The following is a 13,533-nucleotide window of genomic DNA, read 5'->3' on the forward strand; positions in this document are numbered from 1 at the left end:
GAGAAAGAGCATTACCAAAGCAAGAGGGAACATGCTCCTAGTGAAGAGAAGGAGAGTCAAAAAGCAGGTCCTTCCAGCGGCCAGGTTCAAAAGGCGTCACGCTGGAGCTCCGAGTTCGGCAGCATTCCGAGACCGTTTTGGCGGTTGTGGAGACGGCCCTGGCTGAGGTGGCTGCTGCTGTTGCTGCTGTCCCCTCTGTCCTCGCTGTTGCCGCTGTTGCCGCTGTTCCCGGACCTTGGAGACCTCCGGCGGCTCCCTGTGACAGGCCCTGTGGCCCCGGGGAGCTGCCCGCCGCCTCGTCGGCCAGCCCGGCAGCAATCCTGCCAGCACAGAATAGCTCACTGCGTTTCAGGGTAAAGTGACGATTAATTTCTATTTCCTGGCCTGGGTGCTGCTTCCTTCTTTAAGGAAGCTTCAAGGTTAAAGGTTAAGCTCAGTTATGTCAGGGCCCAAGTCCGTTTCGTGAAGGGGCTCTTGTACGAAAGCTTAAGCTGGGATTGACTCTCTGCTAAGAGGAGGCCAAACGTGTACCTACTGAGAAGCAGGTCCTAAGTGATAACGTTTTCTAAAGAGACTGCTAAACACATCTGAACAGTGCTGCTGCAGAACTCTGAATGGGGGGATAGCAACTGTCTTAACTGATCTGGAATCTTGAGTTTACTTTTCAGTGGACAAGAGGTGTGTCTCTCAAGGCAAACAAAGAGAGGAGTAACACCCGATACTCATGTCAACATAAATTTATGCTCAGAGCGTAGGTGTAGGAACAGCATCGGTATGTATATGGAACATCGGGAGAGGAAGCTCTGTCGGTATTTACAGTTTTTCTACTACCTTGTCAGAGAGACGTTATCTCCACATTAGAAATGGATGTATTTTGAAACAGTGGTGGTGGATCGGATTTCTTCTTTCTAGTGTTAATATTTGCTCTTGAATCGTACTTAATACCTGGTAACGCCTCAATCAGTTGTCAAAAATAAACTTAAAAATGTGTAAGGCTTATCTCGTTGGTCAGTATAAAGATCAAGGCTTTTTTCCTTTTTCCTTTTTCCTTTTTCCTTTACCTTTTCCTTTCTTCCCCAGTGTTGTTTTTCTTTTCTCCTTCTCACTACAGTCTTAATTTTGTTTCTTGTCCCTTAAGTGTGTTTTCAGTGTGTTGCTGAAACATTTTCTCTTTCAATCCAAAAAAAGGAGCTGTCACTGGTGAAGATCGGAGCTTATCTGAAAATCCCTGAGCCCAGGAGCTGTCACCTTAGTCTTCCAGTCGGACAAGGACGACTTCATTTCTCGTGTAAATGCATTTTTCAGGTTTGCGTATTGTTTTTTCAGGAACGGAAAGTGTGTATAGAATGGATTTAAAATCAATCTTAAATGTAAAATGTCAAGGGAAAAAAGTTCTAGTTACAACCTCTGCACATAATTTGCCAGCTGTGGGACTAGGAGTTTTCTTATTTACTGTGTTTTGTTTAACGTGTGTGAAGTTTAATGGATAGCAATCAAGGCGTGCTAGAAATCTGAAAGCACTTTATGCTTTGTTCTCTCAGTCATTTTGGTATAACAAACTAGCTTATGTTTTAAACGCTCCATTAGGTTAGTGGTTTCCCTATAGGTAACAAGTCCCTGTGTGCTACAGTAAGACAGTAACAAAACATGAAGTATAGAAGTTCATCCTGTCATTATTCAGCTTCTGCCTACGGACACACAATTATGCTTATTTAAAGCGGTATCACCTTGAAACCTAATCAGCATTTTAAAAAGGACTTTGTAGCAGTTATTGGCTTTTGTCCTGGAGGGCTGAGGTTTGTTTTGTTTTGTTTTACATTCAGCATTTCCGTTTCTAGCTTACATTCCCCTGTTGTTTTGCATGAGGAAAACGTGCAACTTTACAAAGCAGAACGGAAAGAGCTGCTTTTTAGTCTAACGTTTCAGTTTTTTGTAGGAGTTTTAAATGTGGTAGGAGTAAAACACCAGAAGTACTGCTGCCAAAGTTCTATTCAAACTCGTATTTCGTGGAGAAGCAGAAGAAGCCCAGGGAGAAATAAATTTGCAAACGTGCTCTTCATGCTCTCCTTTCCCAAGATTTCTCTGAGATATAGCCCATCCTCTGTGGGTTTTGAGGTATATGGTTCCCAGGAGTGAGAAGGAGGGCCAAACATCTCTCTTCTTGGATCTCAACATGCCAGGGCTTTAGTGTACTGCCACTTACGGCTCCGCTTTTTCACCTGGAAAAAGCGACCACATGATGTAGACTGAGGAGCCCTCACAAATTAACTTGCTATCACAAAGTGACGCCCAGAAAAGGTGTATTTAAAAGCTAGGCTCATTATAGAATAACAACAACCCCCTCATGATTGGTGCAGTAGACAGTGAGGTAGAGGGCGATCCCTGGAAAGACAGAAGAAAAGGAGCAGTGAGTTCTGGGTACCTTTGTGCACACGAAACAGAAAAACGCAGGCAGTGAAGTAATAGTGTTCCATTACTAACGCCAGCAATAGATAATTGCAACAATTATCTATTAGATCATAGGTAATAATTAACAGATAATTGTGCAACTCTGGAAATCAATAAATAACTGATTCCCCTCAGAGAATGTCTTCTACATTTTTATATTAAAAAGACTCCAGAGTTGTAATGGATTAAAATCCTACGGAAGTGAAAGAAATGGCATCAGCCACTAGTTCTGCAGAAGCTAAAAGTAATACCGATAGAGTTTAGATGGAAATTTTCACTTTGTGTGTTTAGTTTGGGGATTCTTTTTAAATCATTCATACCAGCGATTTAGTTCTTAAGGCTGTTTCTTTGAGATTAAGTGACAGGACTTCTGCTATTCTTTTCTTCTTGGAATGCTTCTTGATATTCTTACGTCAACCAGAACTTCTGTCTCTGTCGCAGATGTCAACAATGACCGTAGTTAAGAAGCCCAAATCTTCAAAGTCTAAAAAGCCCTCTTCAAGGCGGTCTGGCAAATCCAAGAAACCAAGTACTAAAATACTGATGTCACGCACCGCAAACTGGGGCCAGATACCGCCTGCAGAAGATTCAAGCCAAGTCTCTGTGGCCCAAGGACGTGGAGGTGCTATTTACTGTAGATCATCTGAAAAATCTAAGGCTTTTGCCCCAAGAGATCTAAGTAAGTGTGAGCTTTATCCTGACTCCATTTTCTTCAAAGCAAAAGTAGAAAATGCAGTTCTTACTTGTTGCACTGATAGAGAAGGGGACTAGTGTGAACAAAGACTTCAAAAGCGAATCCCCTAAGGCAACTGAAGTGACTGATGTTACAGAAATTAATTTTGATATATTTACAGTCAACAGAAAAATATGGGGAGCTTTTTGTAATGCACAGATTCATCCATGTCTTTTCCGTTTTGCAAAGAAAAGTGTTTGATTGTTGCTATTCACAGCTTCCATTTTTCACACGTTTTTTGAATGATAACATTGCTCAGGAAAAGATCTGGTATCTGTAGGGGTACCGTCATTCCTAGTTACTAGTTTTTACCTTTTTTCCGTATAATTTCAAGTCTAAGCTTGTGGTTTAAGTTATAATAAGGAAAAAAACAGTAGTTGAGTTAATCAGGTTAAAGATTATAGATGGAGAGGAACTTGGCATTAGGTACTACAAACAGAATGGCAGTTAGCCTTGCCTTAGAAAAATTAAAATGGTTGACGAAAGCTGTTTTTTTTTTTTTTTTTTTCCCCAAAACATTGTGTTGACCAGCCAATTTGAATTTGGCGGTATTAAAGCTGTCTGCAATAATTTTCTTCTGGCTTGGATTGTAGCTAGCTCCTCTAGGTGCTCCTGCAGAATAGTATTTTTTTAAATACCTTCCTTAGAAACAAACAAACAAAATCTCTTTTTAAATTTAACTTTCTTGCAGTCGTTAATGATGGAATTGCTCCACCACAGAGCATTCTTTTTCCACCTGAGAAGATTTGTATGGATTGGCGAGAAACACAAAGTGTTGGAGTTGGCCTGTACAATCTTGGCAACACATGTTTTCTTAATGCTACTCTACAGTGTTTGACCTACACACCCCCACTTGCCAATTACATGCTTTCTCTCGAGCACGGCCAGTCATGTGAGTACTTTCTAAGAGTATTTCAAATCTGTTGGACAGCTCTGAAGGTGAAAGAACAGCAGTGATTCTGAGACAAGCTTATTTGCCTGATTTTACCTGTAGAAGCTGGCTTTGAGCACTGTATTAGCAGTGGGCTCCGAATAGCATACGGAGTGCAATTAATGCACTGTTTGTTTAATGAATGAGTTTATTTATTTATTTATTTATGTATTTATTAAAGGATCATTTATTGCTTCGTGGGAATAATGAAGTGCATTGGACAGTAATGCATTTAGTAGTAATTTTAGAGAGTAATACATTTTTCAGCCTGTGGAGTTCACATTCCTGTCAGCCTTTACAAATGTGACTTTGCAGTAGTCTTTTAGATTTCTCATCACAAAATGCATTTGAATACAGGCTTAGTGGATATTTTTATTCTGTAAAGTTGTGTGAAATGAAATGTTACAAGACTGTTGGGACATTGGCATCTTGGGAGAATAGAATGTAGCAAGGAGAGTGGATATCGTATCTATAGTTTAAATTTTACTTAGATGTTTGTTTGTAGTTATGGATATTTTGCTGGACTGGGATGCTTTCTTCTTTCACTCTTCAGGTCGTGAACAAGATTTTTGCATGATGTGCACAATGGAGACTCACATTAACCAGGCCCTGCGTTGCACTGTTGATGCCATCGAGCCTACGCATGTTATCAGTAATCTCAGTCGTAAGTGGCTTCAGATGTGTTTCTTTTCGATAGCTTGTAATCTTCAAATACTTATTTGATGTGTATAAGTGGTTTTAACACTAGAAAGAAGAGAGATTTTAGAAATACAAGAATGATTTCATTTTTAAATGAGGTGAATGCTATCATCTTCTTCTTTAGGAATAGGACAACATTTCCGTTTTGGCAGTCAAGAAGACGCACACGAGTTCTTGCGCTATACTGTTGATGCTATGCAGGAAGCGTGCTTGAATGGAAGCACCGAGTAAGCATAAACAAGTTCACTTTCATACATTCTCTAGCACCTTCTAGTCCTTTATTTACTATCAAAAATGATCTCTAGCACCTTTTAGTGCCTTATTTACTATCAGCAACGAAAGTCTACATCATCCTTAGTTTTCATAAAACTCTTTGAAGAGTTAACTGTGCGCCTTAAATCTTCTGAGGTCTGATTCTAATTTATTTCCAGATTGGACAGATCTTCTCAAGCTACCACCATCATTCATCAAATATTTGGAGGATTTCTAAGATCGAGAGGTACTTTAAAAAATATTCCTGTCCTTAGAACTGATCTGTGTCTTTTGTCGGTAGTAAAGCAGTCTGTAGTTTGTCTAAAGTAGTATCTGTCAACAACTTGAATTTGGACAGTTAGTCTCCTTCACATAAGGTTAAGCATTTATATTTTGCTTCCAGTGAAGTGCTTGAATTGCAAAGCAGTTTCGGATACGTATGAGGCATTTCTTGATATCGCTTTGGATATAAAGGTAAGATGTTTTCTAAATATAATTCATGATGTTTAAGTACATGCCTAACTTTCTAAATTAAACTTGTTTACCTTAAAAAACCAAACCACATATAATGTTAAAACGTAAGAGCTTGGTGGTGCTAAGGAAGTGGATTGGACTTTGTCCTTCTGTGGAGCCCATGTAAATAGTCTCCACATTTGCATTGGGTTTAAGGGGAAAGAATTCTCTTTCTGCAAAAATTATAATGCTGTCATACTTCTCTGTTGTTCTACCCCAATGTACATCTAATTGTTAGACTGATGAATTTGTCCCCAGTATTGATGACAAAGCACACTATAGATGCTGTCTAGGCTACTGGAAAAGTATTTGTTCCGAAGTCAAATGACTTCCAGGTGAGGTCAATGCTGAGCATGCTCTTTCTGCCTCCTTCTTCACAGTGCTCATAGTAGATCGCTGGAGTATGTTAGTAAGATTCTCTTATAAACTACTAGTACGTCTCTGGAATTTTGAATTTACGGTGACTTTACGCTCTTCTTTCTCACTCCTCTAGGCAGTTTCATCTGTTACCAGAGCTCTGGAACTCTTTGTGAAACCTGAAGAGCTGGGTGGAGAGAATTGCTATAAATGTAGCGAGTAAGATTTTGACGAATTAGGTCTTAATCCTAGATGTCAGTTTTATATGTTGCATGACTCTGTTGGACTACCTCTAAACTTTGGATCTACTTACGAGTTTTGTGGAAGTTTATAAAACACTTGGATTTTTGTTTCTTTGGAGGGGGGAAGTCTTGTTCAGAGGCATTCCCTATGGGTTTGCAATTCTCTGGCTCGTATTTTGCCATCAGAATTCAAAAAGAGATACTTTTGTTCTTTCTATTTATTAGCTCTCGACAGTACTTTTCTTGATGTAAACTGCCCAGTTTCCGTTGTTCTCTGGGCTAGTGGCTAATTTTCACTGCTTACACTGTAGGTCCTACCTTGGAGCGGGCAATGTATCAAACTGAACTATTGTGTTTCAAAGGATGGCAGACAGTTTCAGTGTCTTTCCAGACAAGCTCAGTACATGAAGTACATGTACATGAAGTACATGAAGCTCAGTACATGAAGCTCAGTACATGAAGACTTCCTACTGTTAAATGTCTCCCTCCTGTAGAATGACCATGTGCTTCTGTTGTATTTTTGATGTTGATAGACGACCTATGTTGGAGATTATTTGCAATTTCTAGTCCTGGGGACCAAGGCTCTCTCGTTCCACTTTCATTATTTGTATTTCCCTTGAAAGCTGAAAGAATGTATCCAGGATTGGAGTTCAAATAGCCACTTTTGTAGACCAAGAAATGGTACCTTGCCATCCAACCTGGTAATACCCTTTCGTGAGAGATTCCTGTTCCTGCTATGCCCGGGGTTTTGGGAGAATTTACCTTCTTCACTGTATTAACAAACCTGACACGCAGTGCATGGGTTTATGAAAAGAAAAAAGACCAACCTATTATGCAAGTAAATGTCATTCAAATAGCATAGGCATGCGTGAGACATTAAAACGAGTTTGTTTTGGGGGCGAAAAAAGAAGATGCCTTCAAACACTTATCTCTGCTTGTTTTTAAGGTGTAATAAGATGGTTCCTGCATCCAAGAGATTTACCATACACCGTTCTTCCAAGGTTCTCACAATATCACTGAAAAGATTTGCAGATTTCACAGGTGGAAAGATCAACAAGGTATATTTACCACTGTAATGCAACTATATCATTGTGTAATGGGACATCCCCCAAAGCTGAAAGTTGTTTATATTTTCAGACAGTAATTGTAGACTAACGACTATGGCTTATTCTTTCTCTTAATATCAATAAAGTTCCCGCTTGACAAGAAGCATATGCTTTCCTCTGAGAAGGCTGATTCATCAGGAAACAGTTCTCTGCAACTTCTAGTCTTCAACATTGTTTATGGGAAGACTTATTTGTAGTGAATCAAGAAATATCTTCTAGAAATATATTCTAGAAATAAATTCTAATCTGTGTTTTTTGGAAGTGTTTTTCTCTGGCTAGTCCACGAAGTACTCTGGGATAATTTTCTATCTTCTTGGTCTCTCTTTAGGAGGTGAAATATCCGGAGTATTTGGACCTGAGAGCCTACATGTCACAGTCAATGGGAGAACCACTGCTCTATGCCTTATACGCGGTGCTGGTACATCACGGTGTCAGCTGTCACTCAGGACACTATATATGCTATGTAAAGGTAGAAGTCAACAGCATTTCTAACAGGGTAAAGGTTGTGCTGGCAAACCAGTGAAAGCGTGACTAGCAGCTACTGTTTCTAGGGAAAAAGATTTCATTATATTTTTATTTGACACGTGTGTATTTTGTTCCTATCCGTGATTTCATTTGGAACACGTGCAATTCACCTAAAGAAATGGTTGTCTTTATTTGCAGGCTGGTAATGGACTTTGGTATCAGATGAATGATGCTAAAGTAGTCCGTACTGACATTAAGAGAGTTCTTGGTCAGCAAGCTTACATACTTTTTTATATCAGGTAATAACAAATCTTAACATGTGTTCAGAAGAGATTTACTTTCCTGTTATTGATATTTTTCTGTTTTGCAAGTGTTTTTCTTGCTATCCCAGGGAAAGATTATTATTTGTCTAATTCAGTTCTGTCTAACCTGAAATTCTCTGTGTCATTTATTATCTTTTGTTGCTTGGCCTGAAACTGCAGCACTTGTGTAAATTGCTATCTATGTGTTACCTGTAGCTGGCTAATTTAGAGAAGGAGAAAAATGAAGGTCATCTGTCGTGTAAGAATGAATTATTGTTCTGAAAGTGATAGTCTTAGTAGGAAGACTGTTCTCTCCTTTTCAGTTTGTAGTCTTGGCGAAGCCTTCTGTAGAGAAGGCTTCCATATCGTATGAACTGTTCCTCTAAAATTATAGGATGGGATTTAATCCAAGAGTAGGCTGAAAGAAAAACTAAACTACGATCACTGCTCTTTTCTGAAGGCGCTATGATTTGACACTTGGAGAACGTGCGTTTTACTTGCCAGCACCATCTTATCCCTGTTCATTCCCTCCTGGTCAGCAGGGGGCTAATAGTAAGCAGGCTGGATTTATGGGACCACGACTTCTTCCTCATATGATTAAGGTAATTCAGGGAAGTGGGAGGGCAGGTAACGGCACCAAACTGCTAGTGGGTTTGGGGTTTGGTGTGGGGTTTTTTGTTTGGTTTTCAGCATCTTAGTTTTGTTTTCCTTCCCATGCTGCAGCTTTCTTCACAGCCTTCATGCTACAGCCAGAGTCATTCAAACAGTGGTTACTGCTAAATTGTGCAGCCATGCGACTCCATTACTTTATACCTCCAAGACAGCTTTCTAAAGCACAGAGAGCTACGCTCTTTGACAATTTAAGCAGAGTGTACTAATCCTCGAATCATTTAAAAGAGGACTTGTTTTTCCTATCGTCGTCACTTTAGCTAAGACAGGGAAAACTAATTGTCTTATTCCTGAGCACCAGAACAATTCCTTCAGGCTTTTCAGGGTATGTTTAAAGGGGAAAATAAATATATTTGGGAATAGCAGCAGGTAATGTTAAGTTGTTTGGCTGGTTTTCAAAGATGATGTTAATTTGATTCCAATCGGCTGTAAACCAAAAGCAGGAATTGAATACGCTTATTGGACTTGCATTTATCTTTAAAGGGCAGTGTGTTTTTCTTTGTAGGTGTTAAGACCATTTGTAGAAATACTCAGTAGGAGAGTTTTGTGTTTCAAAATGTTAAATGCAGTGTTTGCGTTAATCCATCTTGCCATTTCTTCTTTTTAAATACAGAATTCAAGCCGTTTAAATGGAAATGGATCCATAAAAGAGGACGCAAAGACCACTGGTGTCACCCTAAAAAGGCCATCTTCAGCACCACCGATGGCCTGTGTTCAAAACCAGACAATTACCAGGCCTTCAATTACTGATCCGTCAAGAAAACAGAAGATCACCACCAGTATTCACAATAAATTGCCTGCTCGTCGGACTGTGTCACAGCCTGACTGTCTTAGCAGTGCTGCGGAGGACGAAGATCTCTACCAGGCTGTTCCTTCATCCACAATTACAAATTCGGTAATGCAAATGAAGCAAATGCAAACAAGCAAAAAAGTTTCTGATGAGATTTTTGTGGAGCCAACAGTGAATGAAAATCCTAAACTCAGCTCTGATAACACAGTCCCTTACGGTGCAGAATCTTCAGGAAAGTCTGAGGAGGAGTAAAAGGGCTTATTTAAAAGGAATTGCAATGCAATGTCCTCTAATGGAATTTTGGTTGGAAAGGTAGTCCGTACATTGCAGCATTCCGGTTCTTCCTGTCAGAATGCTGACGAAGGAAGATCCCAGCATGAGCTGCCAAAAACCGATTCACTAAATGGTGCTATTAGGTTAGTTAATGAATCGAAAGAAAACGGACTGAAACTTGATGATTCCACTTGCCGAGTTGAACCTGCTAAACCTTCTGAGATGTTCTTTTCTAAAACAAATGGATTGCTTGAAACATAGATTTGCTCCATCGAGAATTTCTCACCTATGATGTATTCGGGAGTGTTTATTGTGTTCCTAATTCAGGTGAAATACTGAGAAAACACAGCACAAATGTGATTGTAAGACTTTGTGGTATTATCCCATTAGAATTTGCAGACCTGAGCTTACATTAGAACTTGTCAACTTAAGCTCAGCTGAGATAAAAATTCCTAAGTTTCATAAAGTAGATTTTGGGAGGTGAGTTGGGGTTATCTTTGAAGTGTAGATAATGCATACAACTCAAAACGGTCTTGCTTACCATTTAATGGAGAAATTCTGACAAGACTAGTCCTCAGTACTACTACAAATAGTATTTTTTTGTCTGCTGACTTGTGCGTTTTGATTGCAGATGCCTGGAGCTATGCCTTCAGTCAATCGAGAAATCATCACGGAGTCCCTCACAGCCAGCCAGCTGAACAGCTTGTCAGAGGAAACGAGGTAAAATGAGCACAGTCTGATTAAGACAAGACCTTTTGGAAGTTCGTTACGGTTTTATCTGTCTACTAATAGTATTTAATGGAAGGATTTAAATTAGTACAATTCCATGCTGTATGTCCAGCGTTACGAACAGAACTAATGATCAGCACTGAGCATATCACTCTGATGCAGGTTGGTGCCTCAAGGAGAACTTGTGTTCCTTCATAGAATGTTTTTCCATTTTTCTCCACTGTCTGGAGAAACACTGGCTGTTCCCCGCTCGCCCCTATGCCTTTTTTCTCAGAGCAGCAGGTGGAAGGAGACGGATGCATTTGCTTTTTTAGTGCAATGGCTTCAGAAGCAAGAGGGGAGAAAGCACTTTCTCAGGGAGCTGAAGAAGGTGTCCTAATCACAGGAGAGGTTTCTAAATGGCATATCTCTGCGAGTGTTCCTGTAGTCTGGAGGTTTTTGTTTGTTTGTTTGCCTTTGGAAGGTTTTACTGTTAATCTTCACGTCCTTCAGCAGAAGTGAGAAATGTGATTTTATTTTGTGCAGTGTCGCGGACCCTCCGAAATCTACTGGGAAGGATGAATACCTCGCACAGTACCAATGTGATGACGGTGGAGACAAGGAGAAACCAAGAAGATCAAAAGAACGTGACCTCATTTCAAAAGAAAACGTTTTGTACGGCAAAGAGTCTTCTGAGCCTGGTGAGAAATTGCGGCAAACTTCCTCTCTCAAGTGTGACACTGAATGTAGCTCTAAAAAGCTTTCCTCCTCAGCTATTGCAGAGAGATGCCAAGGTAGAAAGGACAAGACTAAAAACACTGAGAAAGAGCATTACCAAAGCAAGAGGGAACATGCTCCTAGTGAAGAGAAGGAGAGTCAAAAAGCAGGTCCTTCCAGCAAGAGGAGGTGTTCTCAGAGCGTGGAAGTTGTTCATCAAAAGCGTCACAAGCAGGAGCACTGGGAGGGAAGCAGGTGCAGATCTTTCCCTGGTGAAAGAAACAGCCCTGAGAATGGCAGAAGAGCAGTCAAATATTCAAAGTCCAGATCTGGCAGCGGAGGAAGATCAGAACAAGGTAGCAATAGATATTACCGATCCAAAGGGGAAAGAAGTTGGAGCAGAGAAAGATACTATCGAGATGAAGCACGGAGGTGGGAAAGATGTAGCTATTACAATGATTACTATTCACCTCATGCGACAGGAGACAGTAGAGAGAGAAAGTTCTCTCACGGCGATGCAGCCTTTGACAAATGGACTGCAGCTTACTACGGCAGGTCACATAAGCATTATCATTACAAAAGTGGATGGCCTCACGGTTCCCTCTTGAGAGATGAAGATGGACGTCGCTTTAGCACACCCCGAGCAGACTTGCATCGTTGCTCGGTATCTCAGCAACATTCTGGAAGACATTCTCGTGAAAGACATGCGCTTCCACCTGTGTCAGCTCATTTGGAGAACTGTCGCCAGAAAAATGAAACAGAAGGAAACAGAAAAAGAAAATGTACCCGTGCAGAAGGTAGTGAAAGTGAAATAGAAAGGAAAGACAGAAAGATAGAAAAGGAGCTTTTAGGTGGTGAAAAAAATGCAAAAATATCACAAGTTCTAGAAGAAAAAGAAGTCTAAGGATAAACATGGAGAGAAGGATTCCAAGTAAGCAAGGATTCCAGCATACTCCGCATTTTTTATCCTAATTCTTTTCTGGGTGCTTCTCATGTATTCCTTTTTTTTTTTCTCCTTTTTTTTTTCTCCTTTTTTTTTCTTCTCTATTTTCTTCTTCTTTTTTTTTTTTTTTTTTTTTTTTTTTCTGGTAGTTTCTAAGTTACTTAGATAGCATCAGCTGGCTGGGGATCATGTTGTTAGGTTGATCAGTGAAGATAGGAAAGCTATTGCTGAATTGTTTCAGAGCACTAGCTTTGGACCACATAGTTGGAAACACATCCGTACACCATTCTGGATTAGGTTAAAAGTTTTTTTCTGCTTGCACGTATTCCAGAGCTAGCCATTGTTAATGATATGTGTACAAACCAGGACCTATGGTCCTCCAATCTGAGGGCTTAAGTTTGCTACATCTAAACTAAGTTGCATGTGCACAAAGCACCACAAAATAGCTGACATGCTGCAAATCATCACCTGTGGTAAAATAAATAAAGTTTCATATAGGCAACAAGTGCCACATCTTTTTTTCTCTTTTAAACTTGCATGTTTCTTTCAGACTTCACGATTTGTGTTTCTGTGTGCTCCACTTTGACAATGCCAATCCCAAGCGTAAAACAAGAAGAAAAAGGAGAAGAAAAAGAAGAAAAAAGAGAAACAGCAGGAAAGTGAAAGGCTCCTTGGAACACTTAGATCCTCGTTTCCAGAAGATAACGCGGGAGAAGAAGGAAGAATCCCGTCCTCCAGATGGCTCTTCATGTGAGCAATGCAGAAGTGAGAGCAGTAAACAACCTTACAAGGAAGGGAAGCCTTCCAGTGCAGGCGAAAGCAAGAAATACAGCTCCGTCTCATCCAACGAGTGTATTAAAGGTAAGCGGCCGCAGTGTGTCTGAGGAATTCCTTTTCTATTAATGTAGAGATTATTTCCAACAGTCTTGAAGTGCTTGGTGACTTAACAGTCTGCTGGATATTAAAAAAAAAAGCTGATGGACTTTTTCTTTCCGTTTTTAAATGACCACTAGGAAAGAATGCCTGAAATAAAGAGGTGAAAGGCAAATAGTTTTCATTTGGTGTGATGATTAAGTGGCAAACAAGAGGAAGAGTTGCAAGATCCCTTCTTAAATTCAGTCCAGCCAAGTAGGAAAAGTAAACGTGGACAGCTGTATCTTGGCAAAGAAGATAGTAGGGAGCAAGGAGGTTTAGCAGTCAAGATGGAAGGTGATGCCATGAGGCTTACAGGCTAGTAATGTTCTAGTGAAACCCAGCCTTCCTAAAGAAGCCTGCCTGAATAATTCCTGTGAATAACAGACTCTGTTCAGCTATTTCCTAACATAGAAAGGGTGCTGACTGCTTCTTCAGAGTAACATAAGTTAGTGATACTACTGAAATAGTTG

At 40.1% G+C, this 13,533-nt stretch overlaps 1 protein-coding gene across 1 annotated transcript; it reads left to right on the top strand.

The window, feature by feature from the left end:
- Positions 1 to 1,161: 1,161 nt before the first annotated feature.
- Positions 1,162 to 13,003, top strand: LOC113840506 (ubiquitin carboxyl-terminal hydrolase 42-like). Its single transcript, XM_072025515.1, has 16 exons — positions 1,162 to 1,288; positions 2,890 to 3,127; positions 3,873 to 4,073; positions 4,666 to 4,776; positions 4,936 to 5,038; positions 5,243 to 5,310; positions 5,467 to 5,537; positions 6,070 to 6,152; positions 7,122 to 7,233; positions 7,610 to 7,750; positions 7,945 to 8,045; positions 8,509 to 8,650; positions 9,331 to 9,612; positions 10,412 to 10,500; positions 11,035 to 12,136; positions 12,699 to 13,003. The coding sequence occupies exons 2-15, from the start codon at positions 2,890 to 2,892 to the stop codon at positions 12,107 to 12,109; spliced, it is 2,817 nt and encodes a 938-aa protein (XP_071881616.1). The 5' UTR covers positions 1,162 to 1,288; the 3' UTR covers positions 12,110 to 12,136; positions 12,699 to 13,003.
- Positions 13,004 to 13,533: the final 530 nt, after the last annotated feature.

This window comes from Anas platyrhynchos, chromosome 18, assembly GCF_047663525.1.
Source record: "Anas platyrhynchos isolate ZD024472 breed Pekin duck chromosome 18, IASCAAS_PekinDuck_T2T, whole genome shotgun sequence".
Lineage (NCBI taxonomy): Eukaryota > Metazoa > Chordata > Aves > Anseriformes > Anatidae > Anas > Anas platyrhynchos.

Bases quoted from the DNA above. Each gene is read 5' to 3' on its own strand.
- LOC113840506 (XM_072025515.1), top strand. From the start codon at position 2,890: ATGTCAACAATGACCGTAGTTAAGAAGCCCAAATCTTCAAAGTCTAAA. The intron at 3,128-3,872 runs GTAAGTGTGAGC...ACTTTCTTGCAG, and splicing joins TTTTGCCCCAAGAGATCTAA to TCGTTAATGATGGAATTGCT. The intron at 7,234-7,609 runs GTATATTTACCA...GTCTCTCTTTAG, and splicing joins CAGGTGGAAAGATCAACAAG to GAGGTGAAATATCCGGAGTA.